Here is a 27,595-nt window from a genome sequence, read left to right on the forward strand (position 1 = left end):
GACTGCATAGTCAGTAAAGCCTGGTTTCCTCTGGACTCTAGGCATTTCCTGTTTTGCTCTGTGTTTTACCAGGCATTTATTTTCATGAAACTAGTAGAAGCTGGGCATCTTCCTTCACCTCTATCATGTTACACTGAAATTGGCCAGGAGGCTTAAAAGTTAAGGGAAAAACGAGAGATACATAGCACGTACCAGTAAGCCTTGTCTCTTTAGGACCGAGCAAACAGGAAAGGGGAGTCACGCTTCCACCTGCTGATCCAAGCATTCCCTTAGGGAGCATAGAGAACATGCTCTGTCCTGGGAGACTGTCTTATTTTTGTAGTAGCTATGTTTGCGCACAGAATGGCTAACACTGTGCAGCCATTGATCGTATGACTACACACAATGCTGCACTGTCTTTTCAGGGGAAAAGAAAGTGGTCTTTTGCAAGCCAGTAATGTGGAATGTGAGCATTTGTCTACTAAGTGCTCCCTGCCCCCATAATCGCTCCTGCCTGGCTGTTCTTCCGGGATCCTGTTGTCCCTTTGTACAAGTCAGAGGTGTGTAGTGCAACTGACTGGCTGCCTGTGTTTTCAGGATATCCCACCTGTAAAGAGAAGGTGAAGAGGAGGCCTGGCGGCCGGTCAGAAGTGATATACAACTATGTTCAACGGCCATTCATCCAGATGTCATGGGAAAAGGAAGAAGGCAAAAGCCGTCATGTTGATTTCCAGTGTGTTCGGAGCAAATCTCTAACAAACCTGGTCACTGTGGGTGATGACGTTTCAGAGGACCATGAGGTTATAATGCATCACCCCCCACAAGTAGATGAACTCGACAGGCTAAACGCACCATTCTCCCAAATGGCTGTTAACGATCTACCAGATTAGTCATGGCTCAGGGTGGATAGTCCTGCTTGATGTGGGAAGGTCTCAACATAGTTTCATCCCAGGTCATGGAACACAGACTCCCGCAAGGTGCATTATCCTCGTTGATGCTCTTACTCCATTGTCATATTTCAAGCATGTTAATAAAGAGCCACACTCCATAGTCTAATTGTGCAATCAAAGGCAACATCTCCTCAAACAAAAAGAAATTATGCTGTTTGTTTCTACTACAAAGGCTTCCAGATTGGTGGGTGCTGACTATTTTAAACTTCTAAAAGAAGAGCAGCAGTATTTAGAAATGTCTTGTTTGACATGAGAGAAGAAATTCTGGGCCTGTCAAGACAAAGCTTTCCTTTACCATTAGGCACTTAGCTTTGCTTTTGTGATAATCAGTTACAAAGGACTGAACATCAAAGCAGGACAGATGATACTCTTTCATCAACCAGCAGAAATGTAGCACAGTTGTGACAGCAAAATACTGAGTGTGGAGGAATCTGTTTACACTGCCACCTGGCTTTGCATCCAGCATGTTGTACTGCTGTTCTAGAGAAGGATGAACTAGTTTAATAGGAAGCGTATGCCTGTTCCCAGGAATTTCCCATATATATTTCTCCATAAGATGGAATCACTGTGTTTAGGGACATTGTCTGTTTAGTTCAGTAAAACAAGTAGATCATGCTGAAGGAAAAAGCCAAAAAGAAGAGACTGTAGTTGATATTTTACCAACAAAGTAAATCTGTTTACTAGCCTAATAGATGTAAAAAGCTTTCTAGAGGTGACTATGCATGCTAAAGACTTTCATTTGTCTCCTCCATCGCCCTGCTAAGACAAAAAACGCCAGTGGAGGAGTTCCCAGTACAGACAGTTTACTACCTGGGTAAAATTCTTGGTCTCATCAACCTTAGGCAGTCAAAATTTCTGTAGACTCTCCAAGGAGCACTCTACTGTTGCAGCTTTAAAAGGCCAGCTACTTTCTTCCCAATTTGGAATGACGGGACCATTTTGCTGTCAGGCAGGTAAGAAATGCCACTAGTAAACCAGCCTTCAGTAGAGAAAAATACATGTACCTGGGAACAGCTCTCCTTTGCTGCTCTGACTGTATTACCCTGGTCTGTGGTTAAGGCTCTGTTCTTTTTGGATTCAGGGACAACAAAGCTGTGACTGTAAGCGTAGACACACTCCAAGCTGGTTTAGCTCAGTTATATTAGAGCCTAGCAGGTCCTGTTCCTGCAGTATGGAGTTCCCTGTAGGCTTGCTTAACCCCCCGAGTAGCACACTGAGTTCACTACTGCCACAACCGAGCTGCACATCAACCAGAACTATCATCAGCCATGTCTGATGGCTGTGCGAGGTTTTATGTACCCAAAGCGGAGTACTTAAACATGGTGCTGGTGCAAAGAAAAGCTGAAACCCATTCAAAAAGAGAGAGAGGGAGAGAGCTCCCTTGCAAAGTTAAGTTCAGGTCAGTTTTGCTCTTGCAATTGACTGCAGTTGAAACCTGTACCACTTATGCATTGAGCTACCTGGTCATACTTGGCAAAACAGAGGTAGGTATCAGTCTGCCCTGGAAGGTTTAACCCTTTGTTGTCAGGGTTGCATCATCAAGCAAACTTTTATTACTCTCCATCTGTTTGCAAAGTGTACAGTAGACTTAGCATTGAAGATTGCTGTTACAGTTTGCTGCTAAGGATGTCTGGTTTTTTTCAGTGTAACATGACAATATCAAGCACAAATTTTCCTGAAGGTTTATGAGTGTTGTTTTAGTTAAAAGTAACAAAATCTCTGTCAAGGCATATACTTGCTGATATATGTAGTTCTATTTGTATGGATACAGGTTCCATTCTTTGCGTTGTTTCTGTTCTTAGCTTCTTTCCTAAGTGCAGCAAATAGATTTCTTCTTTTTATAAGTGCCTATGGGAAGATTTCCAAAAGTGCTTCAGGACCTCCTGAGAGTCCCAGAGGTTCAGATGCCCAGGTCCACCTGACTACTTTTCAAAAATCCTCCGTGTGTGTCATTGGATCAGTATAGAGAAGTGTCCTTCAGTGTCTGCACAGAGAGGGTGTGCAATCACTTTCCCTTATTGCTCTAGGTGAATTTCTATTTTTGTAGTAGAGAAAGGAAGACATATGGACCATTAACCTTCTAGCTAAGGGCCAGACCAAACCCATTACTTGCCTTGGTAACAACCCGTTCCCACACGTCAAGCAAAGGCAGTGGTGAGACTGTCCCCCCCCAGCAATTATGGAGCTTGCCCCCAGGCCCTATGGATTTTTTTGTGGTGTATTTATTTTTACAGCAGTGTAAATTTTAAGTAAATGTGTATTGGTATTGACCAGCTGACTTGGAGCTGGAGTTTACACATGTTCTGCTCTAAGGACTTGTACGTGCATGTTGTTGAGCGCTACCCTACAGGACTGTGTCAAGGCGTCAGATGCCGAGCATCTGACATCGACAGCACCTTACGGGATCCGACAGCCAAGTACCATACTGAACCAAAACAAACCCCACCGGTGTTTGTCCCTGAGCTGAGTGTCAGCTAAGCCTCTCGAAGGATTCAGAAGGTTTCTTAGAAATAGTGGTCCCAGGCACTTAACTGCAACAGGCCATTGCCTGAGGGTTAAAGACTGTCAATGCCTTGTAGGAACTTGTTGGTACTCTGTGTAATCAATTTGGATCTTCAGCAGGGGATGGAGGTATCCAGCTTCTGTCATTTCCATGCAGTTTTTATCACTACAAAAAGCCACTGTACTTGATTGGCTTTCCCAAGTAATTGAAGATGAATTTTGGATTTTTTTTTTTTTTTTTAGTAGAGTGAGTTCCATTGGAACACTAAATCAAATTGAAAAAGTGTGCATTTGCTTTTCCTCCTCTCTTGGTCACCTACTATTCAGGTACAAGATCAAGTTTTGTCTTATTCTAGATATACTGAAGTGTTACCTGTGGTGTGTGTGAACTACAGATGTACAGTTTCTTTTCTGTTATTAAAGTATAAATTATATGTGGCTTGTTTGGCTCTTTTAAAAACTGTTTTACATGTGGAGTAGACAAATGGGCAGGGGATAGATTGCCAGAAGGTTTTGTGTGACCCCAAAGTCTTAGACGTAGTTTTGCATCAGATGGAGCCTGGTTGATTTGGCAGGGACCTCGTGCAGCAGCTGTACAGAAGCGTTACTACCACTTGTGCTGAGAGGACCTCAAAGTTTACCAACTCATTGCAGTGATGTTCTAAAAGCAGCACATAGCGCAGGTATGAGACAACACTACTTCACCCACAAACTATGCAGCATCTATAAAAGACCCTAGTGCTATTTTTGGTTAGTATGCTGTGAAAGATGCTCTCCACTTCTACCTACTTCTGTCTTTGGAAGAAAACAGCTTGGGAGCAGATCTGGCTTTTATTTCCAGCTTCAGTGTTGGATGTATTTCAAGGGTTTTCTTGATGAAGCTTGAGAAAGGTGTTAGAGTTTGAACAAGGTGGAATTTAGTGGAATTACTGAAGTGGTAACAAGAACTTGTATTCACAATTGGACCTGTCGCAAATGTGAAGCAATGAAATAAGAACTGCAAGTTGATTTTGGCATGTTACAAACTGGTAGAAAAAAATGAAGGGTCGTAGCTTTGCTTCCAGTGCCACTTGCTGACTGCTTATTATCCCTTTTAAAAATAGAAAGGGGAAAAGATTAAAAACATCTTGTCCTGAAGTTGGTAAACTGAAGTGACACTTACACAATGCAGACACCTAGGCATGAGCAAGGCTGGGGTTGTCCACCCTTGCCAGGAGGCCAGGCGCATTCTGCCAGAAAGGTTTAATTCTTCTGAAGATCAGCACTGTTTTTCACCTTTAATAGGGTGTGTATTTCTTCATGTCTGCCCTGCATCTTTTGGAAATGCAGTCTTCAGCCTGTAAGTTACCACTGCATTCTCATACCCAAAGCAGTTGATTCCAGTTGATTCTAAAATCAGTTTCAAGTCTGAAAAAAGCCAACCTGAGAGATTCCAGTTTGTAAAAACAAAACATGCTAGCAAAATTGTGTTTACTAAGAGCATTTTATTTACACAATGCAAAGATCACTCCATAAAAAGTTGGCTCCCCCAGCAACACATAATACACCTGCCAAATTTTACAGTGCAATTTAGTAACAGCTTTTAAATATTTACAGAACACTTTTTCAACATACAGGTTAAGGCAGAGTCAGGGCACAGTAATAAGAAACACTTAGTGCAGTTTTGTGCTAGGCATGATACAGAGATGAACTGGCAGCATAACTCACGTTCAGATCCGTTGGAAATTCAGATTGGAATTACTCCTAGAAGTCCAGCAACTGCTTGCAGCTTAAAAAAAGAGCTAAAAGATGCATACGACCCCGATACACAAGCCAGCAGCTAAGAAAAATGTTTGGCTAACATGGGAGATGGAACAGGCATGCAAAACTCTTAACCTGTTAGCAGTGACGTATGGATCCTGGAAAGACGACTCTGTACTTTTTTCCTAGTGTTGGTGAACAACTGTAATAGGAAGCAGGCTTACAATGCAACTGTGATACAAAACCTACCGCTGGAAAGGTGCGAGGACTATATTCAAAGACATCCAACTTCTGCTGAAAGACAACAGGAGTGAGGTACCCAACTGCTCCTTGTGCCTTTGAAAAACTTCACCTTTAACATAAAAAGCGAACAGTCTGAGGTTTCAGACGACTTTAAAACACATGCATTAAAAATACACACTACATATTATTATATAGGGTTTTTTTTCACAGCAAATTATCACAATGTACAATTGTATACCTTCTTCATCTTTGGTATTTATAAATAAAAATGCCAGTCCCTTTTAGTAAAGGGCTAATAATGCAGCTACTCAAAATCATTTATTCCTAATCCACAGCAGCTTTAAAAAATTTTGATTTTTTTAATTTTAAGGCAGTAACTAAGCTGTTAGGAATTTCAAAAAATGTTTTTATATTAATACCTCTTAGTTTTCCAATGGTTTATAAGGCAACATCTTCAAATAGCTAGAAGAAACTGCAGGATAAGAAGACAGAGCAATTTGAGAAGTTGGTATCAGTCCTTCATAAAAAATAAAAAGGGAGCAGAAGGTGGTATTACTGTCTAGTTGATAAAAAGCCTGACCCTATAAATCATTACTTCAGTTAGCCCTTATTCATCTGAGTAAGCCCTACTGACTACAGTGATCCTGGTACTTCTAATTAAGGCTATTTTTGCATTTCAGCTTTGTAGGATCCAACTGGTATCTAAACTGCTTATGGCAATTCATTAAACTCCTAGGACACATACAAAAAGCATAAGGGGTGGTTAGGGAGAGGATGCTAACGAGTTATCACCCAGTTTTAGCTATATATGGTACTTTCAGTCCCCTCAATCAGTCCTTCATGATGGCACTCGGTTCAAAAGATGTCTAGGTAAAAATTCTCTAAAAGCACCTACTTAAAAAACCCAAAAGTTTCGCTACAAACTCATTTTCTTTCATTTCCTAATCTAGAAAGTTAGGACTAAATATAACTGAAACCCTTCCTTTTACTTTGAAACACTGCTCTAGCTTTGTGTCTAAACAGCTTTTTTTTTTTGTCTGTGCTATGTAGTTAGTGTTCAGCACCAATAAAAGTTTGCAAGAATCCAAGACAGTTCAAATTGATACATGCTTTTAGAAACCTCATTAAATTTATTTTTTAAAAAAATCTCATTGCAAATTAAAGACTGGTACCAGGCAGGCCCAAAGGTCAATGCCACCTGCCCCTGGAAGTGCAGAGTTAACTACAAAACAGGTGCAAAGTGGAGCTCATGATTATAAAAAGGAATTGCCAAAAGCTCAACTGAGGCAGAATCCTCCCTCCCAAAATGCAGTCGTGTTCTGAGAGATGCTTAGGCAAGGAAAGGCACTTTGGGGCTCTCCTGGAGAGCATCCTGATCATAACTGAATGTACTTTTATAAATTATATTAGGCAATAATCAAAGAGTGGACATGGTGGGTTCCACTGCCCCAAAATTGACCTCATGAGGCACCGTCTCTTTGGAAGACTGCAGGGACAGATGGTTCAGCCATGACAGCAAGAGGAGCTCCGTGAGGAAAAGCCAGGGAAGCCTCCGTCATCGAGATTCACGGAAGAATCCGATACGTTCTGCTCAAAACAAAGAGCAGAAAGGCCACAAAAGATGCTTTCGTCTTTAAACGGACGAACATGCAGCAGATCTTTAAAGTGGCCAAAAGATGGCAGCAGCAGAAACGGGAAGCCTCACAGCTGACCCGACCCTACACAAGATGCCCACCGATGATCAGGGTAAATGAAGCTCCCTCCCTCTCTGCTCTAATCCCAGATCCACCTGTGTTACCAGCTGTAGTTTTTATTATCTGCATTGTTTATAGATCCGTCCTTTCATACAGTAACTGTTGGTGCTCGAGGAAGTGGCCTGTTTCTCCTATGACTGTCTAGAAAAGAAAAAGCGTTGCACAATTTTTTTAATTTAGAAAAAATATTAAATGGCTTGAGGGTCGCTGTCTTAGTACCAAAAGTAAAGTGCACCGCAACTGGAGGCCACTGCGACAGAGTTGAGAAATGCTATTAAAGAGGCTTCCAAGTAGCGTTATAAAAAACAGCACTACAAACTAAGGTTAAGGCAATACAAGTTGTGTCCTTCTACTAGATAGTTTACTGGAAAGTTGTCTCAAGCTTTAATTATTGCTTTGTTTCCTCTGTACTGAAGTCCTTAGCCACTGGGAAAACAGTGCTGGCAGAGTTGGCAGATTGAGTTTGTCACTTAATGCAGGACTGGCAAAACAGTCCATATAAACATCACGTGCTTTGCAATGTCAAAGTGAAGGCTTGTTCTCATCTCCCGATGGACTGTACAATCTGGCAAAGAATTTAAAAAGAAAACAAACTCTTGCTCCTGAAGCAGCAAAATGTGCTTGCAGCAGAGATGATGCAAACGTTTTGTGGAATTTTTCAATGGCGCAGAAAGAAAAAATCCTTAGTAACAAACAGGGTTTGTAACAAAACAGGGTCCTGAAGTCTTCTCCAAGAGTTGATAGCCCTCAAGTTTTGTTTAAACAAAGAAAAATGGGTATAAACCCAAAGTACAGGAACAATTCCACGGCTCAGAAGTTGTCCCAGGTAAAGATTTATTACTTTCCTGCTTTCATATAGGATGGTATTGCTCCTCGGGCTGTCAGACCTTCAAAACGCTTGTAGGTGTAATTGATAAAAACCCAGTCTTTGTTCTTGTAGTCAGTCTCTGGATGGTTGCTTGTTGCCACTGACAAGACATAGAAAAATAAAGTTATCCTTTGAAGACTGCAAAGTTTATTTTCATACAAAACACCGGATGTGGAGTAGGGGAAAATGCTTCTAAAGAAGGAAATATTATAAACCTAGGCATTCGGTTTCATTCTTCAACCCCATGGAGCAAATGTGTGAATATGCTCTGACACGTAAATATGAGGATCCTTTAGAGATTTACACCAAAACACACCGTCCCCTTCTGTCCCGCCCTCTCCCTATCCCCTATACTAAGCGTTAGACATGGTAGCAAGAATTAGCCCATACCAAGAGGTACTCGCAGTGTTGGGCTCGCAGGTCCCGCTGAGGTTTGAACTTGCTGGGAGCTCTGCTACCTCTTAGAGATGCCCTTCCTCAAACGGCTCCCACATCATTCACAAGTCTGCATCCCATCTCCTGAAACCCAAATTATAGCCCACCCCCGCACCACAAGACTACCAAGCTAACAATTCGATCATGACAAAAAACCAGCATCTAGTAAGATCCTTTCGCTGATTAACGGGAAAGTTACATTATTCTATTGGAGAAGAGAAAGGGTTGTTTACATGCAGAATCAAAGCATTTACCTGTTGGTTTAAGGATATCAGATTCTGGAAATTCATCAAAGTTTGAGGTATCATCAATGCTTTTAATTTCTATTGAAATTGCAGCAGGTCTCTCTCTGCCAAGAAGAGCAGTGTCAGCATTAAGATTTCAAAGGCAGAATAAAGCCGGATTCAGCCACTTTCCATTTCTTAACAGAATCAAAGATTGAAGGTACCTAAACCTTAGCAAGCTTCAGATAAGGAACAAAATGCTCTCACCCACACCTAGATATAATAAACGCCAGTCACGCTGCTCACTTCTGTTGAACAGGACTAGCTTTAAACAGTCCGTAGAGAAGAGCAGCTTGCTCTTCTGCAAAGCATCTTACCTGATATGCTCCCAATCAACCCCTTCAAAGAATGGGTTACTCTTTATTTCCTCCACACCAGATGCACCAATTCTGTGCTCCCATTCACAGCAAAATCTGGGATGGAAGGAAGAATGAAAATGAAGGAAGAATGAAAACGAAAGCATTCCATCCAGAAATGGAACGGCTTTCTGAGCTGATACTACTATGGTTTCTTAACATATAAATGGAGAAGGTCAAGAACTCCCACTGCAAAACCAACACACAAAGTTATGCTTAGGAATGTCATGTCAAATGCTACAATTAAGATGTGGTATTCTTTCACAAGAAGATAATGTGCCCTTTCTATTTCAGGACCCGTGTAGAGCAGGAAAACATAAAGCCTAAAAAGCTAGACATTTATATTTCTGTCCTGAGAATAGATAAGTGATTGAAAATATAAATGAAAGAGCAAGAGTCAGCATGCACTGGGATATGTTTGTATGCTCCAGTGCATACAATGTCAAACCCATTGCTATTGTAAGAAGCTAGCTCTGGCAAAAAGATTAAGTTGCTTCCATGAGAAGCTCACAGACAAAATAAACAGCACAAACATTCATATTTTGCCAGACTAGCAGCACTTATATGGGAGCTCCTTTTTAGTACAGTTCAGTCATGGCTCCACTAAGTGACCTCTGAGAGACAAATGTATTTGACGAGGGAATTCACATTTGATGCACGTGCATAACAGAGTATGTAGCTGTCACAAGCATCAGGGTTTTTTTTTCATGGGAAACAACCTATGAGAAGTACATAGTACAGTTTGCAAGACAAGAAAATTAGTACTATATTAACTGGCAAACATATGGTTGGCACCTTAAAATAAGATCCTTTGCTTTATCAGATATTGGAACTTCTGGAGGAAATGTGAGAGTCTCTTTCCAATTCATTACTTTCTTATATGTTTCTTGAGGAGTCTCAGAACAGAATGGTGGATAACCTGAAAATAAAAAAAAATTCAGTCTTGTATAAAGCAAAAATCGTTCCTGTAGTTACTGAAGTCTACAGTGCACCAGAACAAGCCTCACAAACTACCCAAGGAGTGGATGCTTTGAGAACCTGACCCCAAGCACATAAATACAGCTGATGTCCTACACCACAATTCCTGCTTAAAACTTGCGCACTGCCTGTTTCTTACCAATCAACATCTCGTACATGATGACCCCAAGTGACCACCAGTCACAAAGTTTGTTGTATCCGGTCTGCATGAAAACTTCAGGGGCAATGTAATCCGGGGTACCCACAGTAGAAAAAGCCTGGAACAAATACCATCAGTTATACATCTTTAGAGAAAACTGCCTGATATGGAAGTGGGAACTTATGCAACAATGGTTATTTTGAGGAAGACACCAGATTGTCTCCAAGATCCTTTAGCAAAGTTGTTTAAAGCCTTTATTTCAAGATATGTAGAGACAAAATCAACATGTTCATGTGAAAGAGTCTTAAAATACCGTCAGGGAAATGGGAAGAGGTACCACTGTCTATATACACCTTGGAATGTGCCCTTTGTTATATTGAAAGCGGCAAGAACTGTTAGTTTTAGCTGGGAGGCATCAGACATCAATGTAAATAATTATGGCAGTGCTATCTCAGGCACGTATGTCACCAGCTGTCCACCAGATGGATGAAGGACAAACTAGAGTCAATTCCTCTTTTTAAAAGAAAAAGCATGAATCTTTATTTCAGCATTGTTCAGAACTCTGAAATGGATTCACGCCTGTCATTTAAATACGTGTGCCATTTGAACGCAGCAGCTCAGCAGAGGACGTTTCCAAGCAGGTGAAACGTACTTACCAACTGCCGCCTGTTTCTCTTCCAAGTCTCTGCTTTCCTTTTGGAATTCATATTCTGGAAAGCTAAAGGAGATTGGAATATCCGTGACTGCATCCTACTAGTCACCCAACATACATTTTTACCCCAAAACCATCACGCTGAAGATCTCCTTTACAACATCAAAAAAGGTAGCCAGGGCCTGCACAGACAGCCCATTTTGTATTCACCTGTCCTGATAAGAGGTTACAGTCCCCAGGTGCTCATCACTGGCCCCTACAGCCAAAGTTTACCACCACGGAGAAGCTGGAGCTGTTTGTGGAGGCACACCTTAATTCACTTCACTGAAGATAAGCCACATCAGCAGAGATGAACTAGTTAACCTGCCTCAGCCCCTTGCTCAGTTGACCTGGCATGATCTAAGGGGTGCCTGCAGTGGCAGATCAGAGCCGTCAGCAGCCTCTAGCAGGCGATGGCAGCTGACAGTTTAGAGCAAAGCAAGGGATGTAACCTCTTCCACCAGTACAGGTGGCTGCAAAGAGCACATCTGTCAATGTGCTAAACCTATCAGCAACTTCCAAACCTATGTAAAATTTTATAAAGCCCCTTCATTAGCGATCCATGCTTTCAGTGGTTTTTTAACTCCATGATCAAAGTCATTCCCCTTGGGAAAATTACTGAATATTCAAAAAGACTGTGTGCTCACTTACTAATTTAAATAACACATGAGATACAGCTAGCATCTACCAAGTCACACTGAGTTTTCATTCGAGGTTTATTACACATACAAAGAAAGGCTACAGCAGAGTCTATTTCAAAGACAACTTCTAGAAATGAAGATGTACATTAAAAAACTAAAATTATTTTTATAAATAACATTCACAGAAAATCAAAATTACACCCAATGATGCAATGTTGATTATTAGACGCCCCCCTCTGCAGCCTTCTAACCTCACATGGAAATGAGTTATGTCAGGCACTGACAGCAAGTACGCAGATAGCTGTCTGAAGCCAAATAACTTACTGAAGTCACTAGGAAGACTGTGGTTCAAGTTTCTATAAAATTCTGTTCTGTGGGCTTTCTTTAGTCCAGTACACAGACCAAAATCCGAGAGTTTTACATGGCCCTAGAAACAAACAAACAAACCAATCCAAAATACAAAACCAGTATGAAACATTATCATAGCAAATAAAGTTTTCTACTTCTTCCCCTCCCTTTATTTTGCATAATAAATAGATGCACTCTTTTTGCATTCCTTGTTTTAGCCTAAGACTGGATGTGTACATAGAATCAAGCTATTAATACTTCCATCACTACTACACAGAGAAAGCCCAGGAGCTATTTACTTCAAGAAACCTCTGCTCCTGCAAGCTCCTGACCGCTTCGGAGTGAAAGCAAACATCTCCAGAAGGAGCTTTAGTCCCTGGATTGTGCATTGACCACAACAGATAAGCAGAAACACCTTGAATTCATGGATTGGATCTGTTCTAGTGCATAACATGGGACCACACCGACTATGTGCAATTTTTAGATGTATATCTAAAATATACACACTTTTCAAAGTCCTAAATTTATCTACATCTAGTGTAGGCATACTGAATTACATCAGTAATTCCAACAGTGCACTATTACCTGGCTAGTGGTAAAGTATAATTATTTACTGTTGGCAAACTTTTTCCAAACAAGCTAAATTTTAAGCAAACTTGTAGTGAGCAACAGGAGGGTAGTGAAACAATCAAGCTTTCTGCAGACTGCCTCCAATAACCATCTAGAAGCAATCAGGTAGCCTGGCCAGCCTTCAGAAATACATCCTGATTCTGAGAGAGATAATATCTCAGTTTTCAGTCTCGCTAATGGAACAGCTACATCCTTCACATTTGATATGATCATCTACCCAATACTTGGCAAGCGCGAGCGTAACAGATGTGAGACCAAAAGGAAACATCTTTGACTAAGAGGGGAGAACTGAAACTGTGTGTTTTAAATTGCAGCTGAAATAACCAAAAATAGCTTCAGCAACTGTCAGAAGAGAGCTCATAAGTGAGGTATGAATACAGCTGGAGGTGGAGGAGAGGTCTTTCTTGGCTTGGTTTTTTTCCCCCTAGCAATATGGCAGATATGCCCTCAAAAGCCAGAAGGAACAAAGCTAAGAAAGAAGCACTGTCTTCTTTCACAACTGTCAACACTAGTCAGGTCAGTATTAAAAATTACAAGACCTATGTACTACTACCCAGCCAGTGGTTAGTACATACCTTGCTATCCAGAAGAAGGTTGTCTGGTTTTATGTCTCGATGGATAAAACCCAGCTGATGAATAGAATCAATGGCTAGCACGGTCTCAGCTATATAGAACTGGGTCTCTTCTTCTGTTAGAGTGTCTTTTTTCATCAACAGTGTCATCATATCACCTAGAAGCCATCCCACAAATAGCAAAGGTAAATACAAATGAACACACAAACTCCACTCTCACTAATTTGGAAGACATTTGCAAAGAAAAGAATTAAGCTATTTAAAAATAGGAAATCTAAATTGATTTCATATAAAGTAACAGAGTTCCCCAGCACCTCTGTGACAAACTCTTGTATTTTCCCGTGTATCACTGTACGTGGACAGACTTTTACTGTAGTTGCCTTAAACTTACTAAGCTAAAGTAGCAGCTTAGTAAGCTGCTAAATAGCACAAAGATGAAATAGCAGTACAGAAACATCCCTTAAGAGTCAGCTATGGACTGCCACTCTTCACTACCCATCTGATCACAGATTAAAATAGATACTTTCAGCTACAGAGCTGTTACAAAAAACAGATTGCGTTTGTGCAGTGTCATCTCAGAAAGCATTCTTGTGGTTTCATTAGTCACATATATTACAGGCTTTCAGTATAACTTTCTTCTTAAGTGAATTACAGTAGCATTATCATTGAAGGACAAACATCATCATCCTCTGAAAAAAGGACCTTAAAAGTCACTCTTGCTGCAAGCCAGCTAAAAGCAAAAGGTTAGAAAATCAAAAGCTGGTTATGTTATGGATCTATAGATACCCAGTCCACAGTAAGGATAAGAACGAACCCTAACTCCTGAAAGCAGAAAGCTTTACAATGACTTGTTTCCTCACAAAGTAACGTCCAGTACAAACACCACTGTATGGTAACCACATACAACTGAAGTCTGGGCCGAGAGGGTAATTAGGAAGTTAGAAATCCACAAACAAGAGGAAAGCAGTCTGTTGATTTCAGGTAGTTACCTCCAGGCAGGAACTCCATGATAAGGTAGAGGTTTAGCTTGTCCTGAAAACTATAGAACATTTTCACAACCCACAAACTGTCTGCCTCCACTAGAATGTCCCGCTCCGCACGAATATGGCCAACCTGGAGATACATATATGCATTTGATTAATTACAAGTCTATGTTTTATTACATGCATTTATTTCACAGAAAATTCAAGTATTATATTGAAAAGCATCAAATATTGAAAAGACAGCAGTCAAACTTCTGTATGAGGGCAGAAACACCATCAAAACTTCAATAGTTTAACCCCTCAATATTTTCAGGTAATAAAATAAAATAAAAACATTCAAAATCAAATCCAAACGTCATGCTTCTGTCAGCAAAAAGATGAGAAGCTTTCATTAAGCTGCTATATTTTTCCAGAATGTTTCTTTTTCTTCCCCAAACTGATAAATCCCATTGAACACCAACTCCATTTTACTCCTCGGCATGAAGATCTGAAAGACCCTTTTACATTCAAAAGTTTCCACTGGAAAGTTTATGGGGCTTTTTGCCTTTGGACATTTACATTTGAGTAACATTTATACTTACCGTGTGACTTTTGCTGCCATACACTGAGACATAGGTAGGAAGGCAAGAGACCACCAACCTCATTCTTTTAAGCAAAAACTCAAGCTAGATAAACTTAAACCACCCTCCTGAACAAGGTTCCATACAGAAAGATAACCCACGTTTATGTTTTTATTCTTTCAATTCTTATGGCACTTGGGTCCCCTTCAAATCAGAACTGTACAAGTGATACAGGACACTATGAAAACACTTATCTTAAAACCACTTAGATAAAAGACCACTCCAAAACACAATTTATTACCGTGGGAAGATTCAGGAGGAGAAACATACGGTTGGTTATAAAAACAGGGTAATCCTATACATAAAAATACCTCAATTTTTTACAAAAACATCTAATAATTAGATCTCTCAAAATCTAGCTCTTCTCGAAACAGTTACATGCCCTTCAGATACGGCTTCAGCCTCTTCCCACAGATTTAGACCACAGCACTAATTTAGCAGTGCTGCATAAACTCGTGCATAAACACACTCCTGTTTGTTTTTCGAACAAGCACTTTCAGAAATGGAAACCAGTTCCTGATTTTATGAACGCACACACAGTGCTTCCTAGATTCATCCCAGTGCTGAACAAGAAATTATTGTCTCAGACCACTGTATTTCCAGAAGTTAAACACCGCTATTTATGTCTCTGAGTCAGAATTCCAGCATTCATATGACTTGATATTTATATCTGATTCCATAAATCAGAAATGCAGTAAAACACCGATCTTGACATCTATACTGAATCATTTGCACGTGTGTACATGTAACATACATCACCGTAAAATGAGGAGGAGGAACATTAATCAGATACATAGAACCGTCCTTCTCTTTCATTGGAGAAAGACAAACCTAGTCCTTAGAAAAATGCTCTGCTTCCCCATGTTTTCAAGTAGAAAGTGAGTTCAGCCCTACCTTGCTTCAGACTGGAGAGCCTCTTAGAAAGAAAAGAGTGTTACAATTGCAGCTTCCATTAAGACTAAGCAAGGCATTAGAGGTAGTTTGAAACACTGTTCTGAGCGTTCAGTTACATACAATAGCCTGTAACTACTACTGTAACCCTATATATATTCCTCAAACTTTTGCGTTGTTACAAAGAATGTTAAAAAAAAAAAAAATACTTGAAAGAGCCCACTAGAAAACAGAATGAATTCATACGAGATTTTTCTGACCTATTTCCTCCATTAAAAATGAGGAAAAAAACCCCACATAATTTTTTTAGCTAGTAAACCTAGACCACAGATGCCTATTACTCCTCTCTACACATCACAATTACCTCCCAGAGTCATCTAAAACATGGATGGTAGCATTGCTACTCAAGGTGGTTTATTCACCTGCTCTTTTTCAAGCATATCAGCTTTACGTAGTATTTTCATTGCATAAACATGCCCCGTATCTTTCTTCTGGACAAGTCGCACCTAGGAAGTATACAAAAATTTGAGTCAAATACAGCATTATCACTACAACTCTTGACAAATTTGGGTATCAAGCCTTTGGCTTCCATTTAATGAACATCAGATTATAAAAACAAAAAGCATTACATAGTGCACAGTAATGGCAAACAAGTTCTGTTAGTTCTAAGAGATTAAATTACTTTAACAGAGATGACACATTGCGCAATCTTTCTCTGAAGAAGGCCACCAGAAGAGACTACTGCGAGTGGCCCTTCAGCTCTCCCTCTTCCATAAGGCCAGCCCCAGGAGGTCAGACTTAAAGTACACTGCCAAACTCGTATTTAGCTGGCTCATCAAGTCCTTTTCAACAGCATTAATGTTCCTTTAAAACACATAATGTTTTTAAACCAGCATTTATTAGGCATAAGGACAATGCCTGTTAAGTTAAAAAATCAATCTGCGGTTGTTACAACATTTATCTTTCACTTGTATAAATTGTGCAAGTCTTTAACAAATACCAGTGCCATTTAAAAATACGTATAGTTATCTTTTCAGGACTTACCTCTCCAAATGCTCCTCTGCCTATTACTTTTAAGGACTCAAAGTCTTCCAAACCAAGCCTTGTTCTCTTTAGGCGAAGAAATTCTGTTTCCTTTTGTGCGTGTGCTGACCTCCTGATTCTTTTCTAGAGTATAGGAAAAAAAACCACAGTGAGAATTCTGCCAGTGGGCTCCACAGAGATCACAGCAATTCCATGTAAAGATCCCAGATCTCCATTTATAAAAGAAAATCACTTGTATTTAACCATTAAGATAATTTTCGCATGTTCATTACCTCTTCATCTTTTAAGCCTTCTTCTTCCATCATTTGTTCTAGCTTCTTTTGTCTATAGCAGGGACAAATTAGAAAAATAAAGGTTGAATAATTAACATTGTTTCTTAATCACATGCACATATCCAACACCTCTGGTCTATGCTTGCTGTGAAAGGAGGATGTAATGCCAGCAAATAACAAATGTAAATGATATATAAGGGAGACTCAGACATGAGATTATTTTTGAAGAATCTAATGTTACAGCTTTACCATTCTAGCCTTGTCCTCACTAATTTTGACAATCTAAACCTGCCCCGAGTTTCACATCTTATTCAAGTGCATGTTTTCATTGTATACGAATGTAGATTGAGGAGATCTGGGTTCAATTCTTGTCTCTCTCTTTGACAGCTGGGCAAGTCACTTAAGGCCAGAGCCATAATAAATATTTCAACACCAAAGTCTCACTTATTCCAGGGAGAATTGGCTATTGAAACACATCTGTGGATCTGCACTGTAATTTCTCTGCATCTCAAACTCATCATATGCAAAATGAGAAAAGTTACTTTATATTTCCTAATACATGAGATACTCAAAATATTTGGGAAGAAGAAACATGTCTGTCCACATTCTCCCCCTTAAAGAATCAGAAATGTTTACAGCCTTAGTACAAAATGATTATTTGGGAGAAAAGAAAAAAAGGAAGCAAGACTTCAGAGGGGGGAATGGCTTCAGGGGACATTTGTAACGATTACCCTCTGGGAACTTTTTCCCAACAGCTATCATATTAATAGCTGGCTGAACCAGGATTGGTGTGTTTGGGGTTTTTTTGTTTTCTCTCTATTGTGTGTTTTTATTGGTATAACATTACAAATGTACTAAAAAATTCCTTCTCCTTATGCAAGTCATTCTTCGCAAGATCCTCTTCCGGCCTCCTGTGCCACTACGCAGCTGCTGCGACGTGATAATATTTTGGGTTATCGCTTCCACAATCAGGCACATTTAAATTGCTTTGCCCTTATTTAAGTACCCAGCGAGCCCTGTCCAGTCATCTCATTTCACACTCAAAACAGTGACTCCAGTAGCAAAAGACAACTGCTGCAATACGCAGAATTAAATAGCTCAGCATGACCGAGCGATGCTGAAATTCCCCCAAATATCCTTAATAGGTCCTATCTGCACTTCACTGTACATTTTGTCAACACCATTTAAACTCCAAATTGCACATCCACAGACACATCTATTGTTAAAAAAACAAGTAACTTGTAAAGTCCAGTATGTTTGTTCAGACAAAGTCTTGATCCTAAACAGAAAAAACCCTGTCATTGAGGTTTTGAGAGTAGACAATAGCGCTTATAATAAAAAGCAAGAGCTATGCAAAGAGAAAGGAATTAAATCAGTGATATTTTCTGTTTGCATTAGACCTCAATCTCTCAATACTAATTTGAAGCTTTGAAGAAAATATGTATGCAAGTTAGTATTTATTTCTAAATCGTTTCCTCATTTCTGCAGTTATTGTAGTTAGCAGGCATTCCTCTTGGATCTAGCTAGGTTTTTGGCAGCAAGTCTGCAAGCAAACGAACACTGAACCTTTTTGAAAATTCTGATTATAGACTACATGGCAAGTTGGGAGAACATCAGAAGTCCCAGTGCTACAACTTGAGGGTATTCAGCAAATTAGAGGGTTCCAGGCAAAGGAAAGTAAAAGTAATACTTCTCAGTTAAATCGCTTGTTATATTTTGACTGATATATTTAAAGAGATGCCATAGGTTCAGCTAGCTCACAGACAAGAAGTTAGCATTAAGTGACAGTCCTTACAGCAATCCCTCGTTGTCTTTGAAAAGATTATCTTCCTTTATCAGCTGACTCGATCACATATTATAATCCAAACTGAAACTCATGTTCTAGAATGAGTTTTAAATATTACAGCCAGGGACATAAAATGGGACGAGGCAACAGAACAAACATAGGCAGGATAAACATTTGTAAACGTTGGCTTTCTACTTCAGAATTGTTCTTGAGTCATCCCAAGCACATCCCAAAGTTTGTTTCTACTTAGTTGCATAATCAAATATATGGGTTTTTAAAAACTTGGTAACAGTCATCTCACTTTTGCATTTGCAAGCACGTTTCAATTGGCTGCAGAAGAAACTCAAAAACCTCCAGCCTAAACTACCGTGGGATTCAGAAACCCACCAGCTGCCTCTGGATGCTCATGCCAAGCCCCATCCCGGTGCCCATCTCAGGAGGCGAGGTACGCGCTCAGCAAAGGCGGCCTGGTTTTGCTTTGGCTCCAGAAAACTAAATGCAGTTAATACATATATTTGGCTCTTACCCAGTTTGGAAAGGAAGCAAAAAAAGATTTTTACCTCATCTCTCGTTCTTCATGCTGCGCGATGAGATTGCTGTAGAAGTTTTCTAATGTCACCTTTGTCATCGTAACTCGCTCCTTGGTGTGATTACTCATGGACGAGCATGGCGTTGGGCCTGTCATTGCCATGGCTGTTAGGAAAGAAAAAGGGAGGGAACATTCAACATTATAAATGACAAATAACCTTCAAACGAGAGCTGCAATCAATTAAGTGATGCTGAATCACGGAGTTAAGATTTTAACAACAAACGCTAACAGCCCAGTTGTCTGAACTAAGACTTAAGTAGGGAAAAGTCTTACAAAATAAAAGGTACAAGTCAAACTTCCTGTTTTGAACATTTTTGATCTGAAAATAAAAGGGAAGGAAACTTAAGAAACATGATGCCTCAAAACCCACAATTTCAGGCAGTACTGCAAATGTTTATTTCTCCCAATATATTCTATCTTTAATAAATGTTAAAAATTCAGAAATATCACACTGAAATATCTAATCCAGAAGTTCCTCTTCCTATGACCCTTGCTGAAATAATTCCATCAGTTGCCTGCTGCCTCTTCTGCTGCGAAATTTATCAAAATCCTGAAAGCCAACCCAATAACGGAGCAACTGAGGAAGGAGAAAAAAGGCATTTAGTTGCTTTTGAGCACTCTCGCTTTTACTGGATGCTTTCACACAGAAATCTGGCAAAATCCAGAGGATCACTGCCTTTGAACAAGTTGTAGTTTAAAAATAAAGAAAAAAAAACTTACTGTAAGGGTTTACATACTGGATTCTCTTAAGAAATAAATATATTACAGTATGCCACTTCCAACCGGCAGCACAGTTTCAGGGCGTATTTGACAACCCAGCTCTGCTTTCTAAAATGCATTAAAATGCGAAGATTTCAAGTGTAAAACTACCTCTTGGTCTAGTTCTCCTGGTCACAACCTAACTCACACTAAGGTAATCGAGTTTTGCAACTATTACTAGAAATTGCAGACAAATATAGGTTAGACACACACTTCCCGTTTTTACAATACCTGGGCAACATTTTATGAGTTATTCTTTTCTGTGTACTTTTTGCAGATCTTTAAAGGCACCATTACTGTGCCTTTGCAAATCATGTCCTTTACAGACACCAACTATTTTGTTTGCTGCGCTTATCGTTCACAGAAAAGATAACAGCGTGGGAGCCGGTAAGAACCTCCAGCTATATGTTTTTTGCGACGGAGCTAGGTCTTTACGGAGGAGCAGCTCCGAGTGACACCACGCGAGCGGCAGGTCACCTTCTCCGCGCAGCCCCGAGGAGATGGCACAGGACATCTCTGCGCGCTGTAAGCAGGTAGGTGCGAAAGCCATGCCTCTGGTTTTCACCTCCAGAGAACAGAGCACGAAGATGATCTGACAGAAGCAGTTACAAGGGGGTGCAAAACAAAAAAAAAGGGAAGGGGAAGACAAGAGGAAGTGACCGGCTGGAAGCAGCAGTGCCAAACCACCTGTCGGTGCTCGGGTGCCCCTTCTACGGGGACCGGCGCCCGGAGCCAACCGACACCCACCACGGCGATCGGATGGTGACGGGGCAGGATGCTCCCGGCACCCGGGCTCGACCACAGCCGGTCGGGGCGAGGCAGCCCCCGGGGGCGGCGGCTCCGCGGCCGCACGCTGGCGGAGGGGCCCGGCAGCGGACAAAAGGGGCCCAAGCCCCCCGGACGAGGGAGAGAAAGGTGCTCCCGCCGCCCCCGGGCCCGCAGCGCGGCCACCCCCGGGGGAAGCCGGACCTCGCCGCTGGAGGGACCCCGGCCCGCAGCGCCCCCGCTCCCAGCCCCCCCGGAGCCGGGGGCTTCGAGGGGTGTGGGGCCGCCCCCTGCTCCCCCCCTCCCCGGGAGCGGCAAAGGGCCCCGGGGGGAGGGAGGAGGGCGGGGAGGGGATGCGGAGCACACGGGGGTCGCCATGGCAACGAGGCGGGAGCGGCTTACCGGAGCCCCCCGGGAGGGGGGCGGCGAGGAGCTGAAAGAGACGGCGGCGTCCCGCCGCCGCCGAGCCAGGCGAAGCGGCTGCGGAGAGGCGGGGCGGAGCTGGCGGGTGGGGGGACGGGAGCGGGGCCACCGGAGCCCCCGCGCCGCTACCGCCGCCCCCCGCACCGACGGCGACCCGGACGGGACAAGCACCCCAGGGACCGCTACGGCAGCGCGCATGCGCCACCATCCTCCCGGCCCCGCCCTCGGCCCGCGGGGCGGGGCTGCCGCGCCCCGCCCTCGCCCGCCAGCGGCGCATGCGCCTGGAGGCTTCGCGCCAGCCAGGGCGGCGCGGCGGGGCGGTGTGCGGCCTGGCGCATGCGCAGGGTGCTCCGGGCCCGGAGCGGCGCGGGCGCGCATGAGGGGTCTTGGCGCAGGCCCAGCTGTGGGGGCGGCCGTAACATCCACGCGTTTTATTTCAGATCAGCCTTTTTCTCCACTGGGCCCAGCCAGAGGTACCAGCGCTTCAAGCTGTAGGGTGCCAGCCTGCCGGCGGTGCTCCCGCAGGCCTGGGGAGCCCTGTCCTGCTTCCTTCCCTCCTCCCCGTAATGGCGCTGTGACCTGCAGCTTCGCAGCGCACGGCCTCACCTCGCCGTCCAGCCCGCGGTGGAGGGGAGGTTGGTTTTTCCCCATCCCCGCAGGGTTGATAGGCATTGGGTCACCGTGTGGTGACCACAGGGGTGAGGCGTACCAGGGACAGGTGCCACCAGGACGCCGATGGTCACCTCAGCCACCCAGGGCTCAGGAAGCGGTATCTGCAAGGGCAGATGGACTGATCCACAGGGCGATTGCTGAGAGGTTTGGGGTTGTCATGGTCAGGTCCCCTCAGTTTCATCCCCCGGCTCTGAAGTCTGGCACAGCCTGGGGATAGCTCCGGGGGAGGAAGGGCTCCCACGTCCCCGCTCAGCAAACTCATCGCTTGGGCCGTATAACCCGTTTGCATCGCTTCTGCTCTTCAGGAACATCTGAAACCATCTGTTCCAGTAAGGGTTTGATTGGCCTTGGGAGTCTAACGGGGAGCTCTGAGGAATGGCATGATGCAAGAAATGTGGTGCCGTACTCATCCCAAATGTGTGGAGGTATTAGCAAAAGAGGATTTTACTTCATTTTATTTACATTTCTGCAAAAAAGCAAGGCCATTTCAGAGGGCGAAAAGGTTTTTATTATTAACAACATCAAGGAGTTCTTGGGTTTTAATCACTCAGAAGTACCTTCTGCACATGCAGTTGAAGTCTATCAGCAACAGAGGAATTTCAGCATTTAAAACGGCGTGTGTAGTCCCTACATGATGGAAACACTGATATGTTTGTAACACACATGACAGAGATTTAATTTCTGAAAGACTAATTTTGCAATTAAACTGGACCTTGCTTTGCTTAGGCAGAGCCAGTCGGTTTGATATTAAAGGTGAATAGCAAAATAATGTGCTACCTCTTTCAGGAAACACAGATGGCCTCACGAAGCTGGTTTTCTGCCGAGAAAACCCGATGTACTGTGGGAGCTCCTGGAGAGGATTTCACATGAACAAAGAAAAGGTAGGAAGTCTTGAAACAAAAGGCTCAAATGTGGATCCTGGAAGCTGATTCTCATCTCTTCCACCAGCAGAATAAAGTGAATGTCTAGGGCTTTGGCTGGGACGGTGGGGATCACTGCCAACTTCTACCTCTGTGGCCTGGCAAAAGTTTGCCACCCTGAAGGAAAACCTGAGAGATGAGAGGCTTAAAACATTCTGTATGCTTGAGAAGCAGGGAAAAACAAACTTTGGACTTAAAGTATAAGGAAAGTCATTACTACTGCAGAGCCGGGCAGAACTGCAGGCAGGGGTGAAAATAGAAAAGAATCTGTATGAGGAGGTAACTGCTTCTTCAGGAGTCAAAACATTAGACTGCAAGTGAGCCTGTGAATATGCAGATTAATGAACCAAACTTCCTGCTGCACGTGGCCTACAAGAGCTACAAAGAGCTGCCACAGCCCTAAGATACCAGTAACAGACAGGGAGGGCCCTGCCATGGAAAGAGAGATTTCTGGCCTGTGACGAATGACCCCGTCTCACAATCACACTACTCAGACTGCCTGCTAGGGAGAGAACCTGGGTCCTTATAAGGGTCTTTATTCAACATCTAGGAGTAGTTAATGGAACAAATGGACATTGTTTTTCTTTTGCAGTTCACTTTTGCGCTAGAGCTTTTCCTTACAACATCACATGTCTAAAGCAGTGGATGGACTGAGCTGGATTGAGGCTAGTGGGAAAAGTTCTGTGGCTGGGTGCTAGGATTTCTCTTGCTGGGCAGCTCTTTGATTTGAAGGAGGTCGAAAAGGTCTTGTGGGTTCCAGTTACCCTTTGGGGTCTTCACATGCTGCAGCAAATCCAGCTGCTTTAACAGGGGGAGGCCCTGCTCTTTTTCCGTCAGTTCTAGCAGCTGCTTCATCAGGCTTGAAGTCTCGTCTCTGCTGCTGCTGTTGTAGAGATCTGAGGGATCTTGGCTCTTCTGAGAATCCCACATGGCATTTGAAAGTGAAATATCCCTACTGCTGGCTGTGTGCACGCTACCTAGGGCATTGTGGAGCCACATCAGGCGCTTCAGCCCTTGAAATGCCCTCCCTTTATCATGCATGAGCTGATGCTCCGTCACGGCTCTTTTACTGCAAAGGGAAGAAAGAGTTGGTTAGGAAACAAGCACAGCCAGATCTAAGCTCCTATTTCAAAGGTGGCTGATTTGCATCCATCAAGCCTAGATGCTTTTCTGAGCTGAGGAAGGCGCATTGGTGGTGTCTACACGTGAGGTGGAGGACGGCCCCCAGGCCACCTCCGAGGCTGGTGCCCACAGCCAGCCCGACCCTGGCAAAGCCCGCAGCGTGAGCGCTCCCACGCAGGGTAGCGTTGGTCTTTCCCAAATTTGGGTTCTTTCAGAGGTTCAAATACCAGAATAAAATTCCCTTTTCGTGACCTTAGTGTTCTAGGATTGTTGGGTTTGTTTCTTTCCTTCCAGAGCTTAAGTCAGGAGTAATTTAACTGAATTCCGTGGTGTCCATGAAATGAAAACAAATCCTTATTTTCTTCAGATATACCAAAAATTTCGGGCCAAATATTGGCTGGGGAGGGCAGGCTAATTCTGGGATGCGAATATTTCTGGATTTCAGGCTGTTTAGATAACAGCTAACTGCAGTTATAGACTCCCGCTGCAGATTTGGATCCGAATGGGAACCTAAATATGGAATTTTAGTATGTGCCATTTCCACGGGTTGCGTTGAACATCCTTATGTGGTTTGCTACACTGTGTTTAAAAGCACCTACTGAAATGTGGTATATATGTTATGCATCTAAAAATGCAATTGGTCTAAATTTTTACTGCATAGAAGGCAGTGTAAAATGTTGCTGTATCAAACGTATAGAATTTTCCTTCCACCATGCCCTGGAGTAAATGACAGCAGTGGAGAATACAGCCCATTAAATCAAAGGCAAGCAGTCTTATAATGATACTAAGTAAAAGGATGATATTGCTTACTTTTCAGTGTCTTCACATGTTGCAAAACAGGCAAAAAAAAGAATTGCCAAAAATGTAACCATCTGCAGAGATCTCTGGGGCAGGAACATTTTCCTTCTTTAAATCTGCTCCACGGGACAAGAAGCTGACGGTATGATCAAAAATCTTTTTTTCTCTGTTCTTTTTTTCACCTGACAAAATGAATTACAGTCTTTAAGCTGGTTAAAGTGGAGCATTATACTATGGTACATCATCCCAGGACCTCCCAGAACATCAGACGTGGATTTGTAAGATATACCAGTAAAAGATTAACAGATTTCGTAGTATATTTCTACATGTCCTTGCTAAGAGTCCTAAATCTCCTTTTCTACTATTGCCTCTCAATCTACTCCTTCCCACTCTTGTGCATTTGCAAGCACAGGAGATTATTTTATTTGGAACTGGCAAGAGACCTCTCTGATAAAAACTTAGGAGAAAATTAACAAAAAGATTGGGATTGCTGCCTGAGAAATCTGTCACAAACTCCAGAAAGAGTTTAAGACTGGACCATGCAGATTAAGTTAAAAGGTGTACACAGCCCTGGGATTTGGACCTTTAATAACACAGGCTTTTCCACGAGCAATACAAGTGCTGACATCCAAATCTGCCACTGCACGAGGAGGATACGGGATTTCTTTTCTGTGAAGAAGTGGATTTCTGGCTTAGAGAAGTAGAAACTAGAAAATGTAATTATGCAATGATTATTTTCATCTAAGTAATAACTGCATTCAGTTATATACCTGCTCCTGGCGTTGGTACACCTCTATCTACCCTGTTTCAAGCCCACCACTCCTTTATCGCCAGGGCTATCATTAAAATTTTTGCATTTTTTACACTAATGACTGTACCCTGCTTTTAGGATTGGCTCCAGCCTGTCCCTTTAGTTATTTACTAGCAAATCCTGTATTAATTGTTACATCAAAACCTAGAGGGACAACAAAACAAAAGTTGCAGCATTTAAATTGTCATGTAAGAATAGTAAAGATATATTTCCGTATAATGAGGCTACTAATTTTTTGAAGAAATACTTCTTATTGTGCAGAAGCAGTTTGGGTTAATAAAAAACTCCGTAACTCCTCAAATGACTTTTCTTTATACTAACTTGAATATTGAATTGTCAATGACTGGATAGAAAGGCAAATTATAGATACGTTTGGTTGTAAAAATTAAGCTTGTTCTTAATAAAGTCTACTCTGCTAATTTGTGAGTAATTTCCTTGGACAATATGTTTGAATTAAACCAGGCATGAAAAAACAAATAGATACTAGTTCCAATTTAAAAATTTCTGTATTAAATACAGATATATACACATAAATATACATATAGATATATGTGTATTTACATGCTGCATGATATTTTAGGTTATGCTAATGTAGAACTCCTGCTCACACATAATGGATAAGCTATACTTTCCTATTGTGATCAACAATAAACTATGTATTAATTAAAAACTAGCTTCCAGTTACAAAAGTAACATTATCTACTTACTGTTGGTCTTGTAGAGATCACGGTGAAGTTCTGATCTTCAGCAAGGAGCACAGATGTGTCTCCTTGCTGGTCTTGTCGTGACGTTCCAGTTGCAATGACGATGAGTGCCTTTCACCTTCTTTTATACCTGCCCAGAAACCACAGAAACAATAGAAATGATCTCTACAGCACTTTGTGACTAAGACCTTTCCTCTTGTGTCGGTGAAAGTAGACAGCTCCCTGTTTCCAGTGATAATAAATCTGGGATTTTAAAACGTTCTGTTCAGCTGTGACTAAGGAAAAGATCACAAGTTTGTGGACAGTTTCTTACTGCTTTGCTGTCTCTCCTGTTTTGTGAAAACTTTTTATTCTAACACAGTGTTCTTGTGCCCCAAGATGATGGAAAAGGGATATTCAAACCTGTTGTTCCAGGGTTGATCAGGAAAAATGTCTCTGGTATGCAGAAAAGGTCTCCCTCCTTTGCTGTCTCGTGGACCCATATATAGGACACTAATGTTGCGTAGGAGGAATCTAAATCAACAATACTGATGAACTCTGTAATGCCAGTTACCAGAGCATTAGCAAAATGGGACAGTTACCAGCAGAAAATCTAACTGAGGAGTTGGTAAGATCCCACTGGATTTTAATGTTCAGTACAAATTTCATTTAAATCTGTTGATTGTACAGTAAACATATTTGTTTTAAATCTTGGAAACTGGGGAGATACAGAGAAGACTTGCCAGCTGACTAAACAATAAAAATGCAAGTAGTAGTTCAGGCAGAAAGCCAAATTCTGATATGCTTTGAAGGAGCTGATGCCATGCGAGGTTTCATACTCACTTTATACTCTCTAACCAGGTAATTTCAGTAGAATTTGGATGCTCAGGATGTGGCTGGACCATTAGGCTGAAACACTAGTCTATTTAAGAGGACCAGTTCCTATTTCTCAAAGTGAAAGAAAGTTAATGTATTTTGTCATCTCTGAGGAAAAATTCCCTGGAAAGATTGAAAAGATCATTTGCTTAGCATTATCAGAAGCAACCGTTCCTTTCACATAGGCACAGCCATACCTTCCCGTTAAACCCAGTCTCAGGTGAATGCAAACACATTGTCCGAAGGGAGACAGGCCCTATTAGCAGTGCTTGCATGACCTCATCCATTCTCGCAGCTTCTATGGACATCAAATTGCTTTTTATTATATTCCTCATGACAGCTTATTTTGAGCCCCGCTATTTCAGAGCAATCAAATAAGCGTTCCTGAGTTCATTACGTGAGTCCCAATTGTTAAGGAGAGTGTCACTCATTAAAGAGGACAAAGTGTATCACCAATTAAAGATGACATTT

At 42.1% G+C, this 27,595-nt stretch overlaps 3 protein-coding genes and 1 long non-coding RNA gene across 11 annotated transcripts in view; 2 read left to right on the top strand and 2 right to left on the bottom strand.

Annotated features, from left to right (window-relative positions):
* Positions 1 to 7,761, top strand: part of KCTD20 (potassium channel tetramerization domain containing 20) — a 33,647-nt gene extending 25,886 nt beyond the window's left edge. For all 6 annotated transcript variants that reach the window (XM_075174037.1, XM_075174040.1, XM_075174038.1 and 3 more), the window contains one exon: positions 577 to 7,761. In XM_075174037.1, the coding sequence (XP_075030138.1) occupies positions 577 to 869 (293 nt within the window). In that variant the 3' untranslated portion in view covers positions 870 to 7,761. The remainder of the gene's footprint in view (positions 1 to 576) is intronic.
* Positions 4,896 to 21,438, bottom strand: STK38 (serine/threonine kinase 38). Of its 3 annotated transcripts, XM_075174021.1 has the most exons (15): positions 21,222 to 21,438; positions 20,532 to 20,646; positions 19,267 to 19,399; positions 16,921 to 16,972; positions 16,649 to 16,771; positions 16,027 to 16,110; positions 14,100 to 14,223; positions 13,114 to 13,268; positions 11,885 to 11,987; positions 10,885 to 10,946; positions 10,229 to 10,346; positions 9,907 to 10,030; positions 9,073 to 9,168; positions 8,726 to 8,820; positions 4,896 to 8,136 (listed from the first exon to the last, which is right to left on the bottom strand). In XM_075174021.1, exons 2-15 carry the CDS (start codon positions 20,602 to 20,604, stop codon positions 8,006 to 8,008), a joined length of 1,473 nt encoding a protein of 490 aa, XP_075030122.1. In that variant the 5' UTR covers positions 20,605 to 20,646; positions 21,222 to 21,438; the 3' UTR covers positions 4,896 to 8,005. The 3 variants fall into 3 exon arrangements, with proteins under 3 accessions (XP_075030122.1, XP_075030123.1, XP_075030124.1); XM_075174022.1 differs by lacking the exon at positions 20,532 to 20,646; XM_075174023.1 differs by lacking the exons at positions 20,532 to 20,646; positions 21,222 to 21,438 and adding an exon at positions 20,286 to 20,383.
* On the top strand, positions 20,496 to 25,984 carry LOC142093151 (uncharacterized). Its single transcript, XR_012677301.1, has 3 exons — positions 20,496 to 20,587; positions 22,701 to 22,795; positions 24,774 to 25,984. It is a non-coding gene; the product is annotated as an uncharacterized LOC142093151 (long non-coding RNA).
* LOC142093144 (parathyroid hormone 4-like) lies at positions 23,419 to 24,855 on the bottom strand. The gene is made up of 2 exons (XM_075174050.1): positions 24,767 to 24,855; positions 23,419 to 23,903 (listed from the first exon to the last, which is right to left on the bottom strand). Exons 1-2 carry the CDS (start codon positions 24,853 to 24,855, stop codon positions 23,501 to 23,503), a joined length of 492 nt encoding a protein of 163 aa, XP_075030151.1. The 3' UTR covers positions 23,419 to 23,500.
* Positions 25,985 to 27,595: the final 1,611 nt, after the last annotated feature.

Source organism: Calonectris borealis, chromosome 26 (genome assembly GCF_964195595.1).
Source record: "Calonectris borealis chromosome 26, bCalBor7.hap1.2, whole genome shotgun sequence".
NCBI lineage: Eukaryota > Metazoa > Chordata > Aves > Procellariiformes > Procellariidae > Calonectris > Calonectris borealis.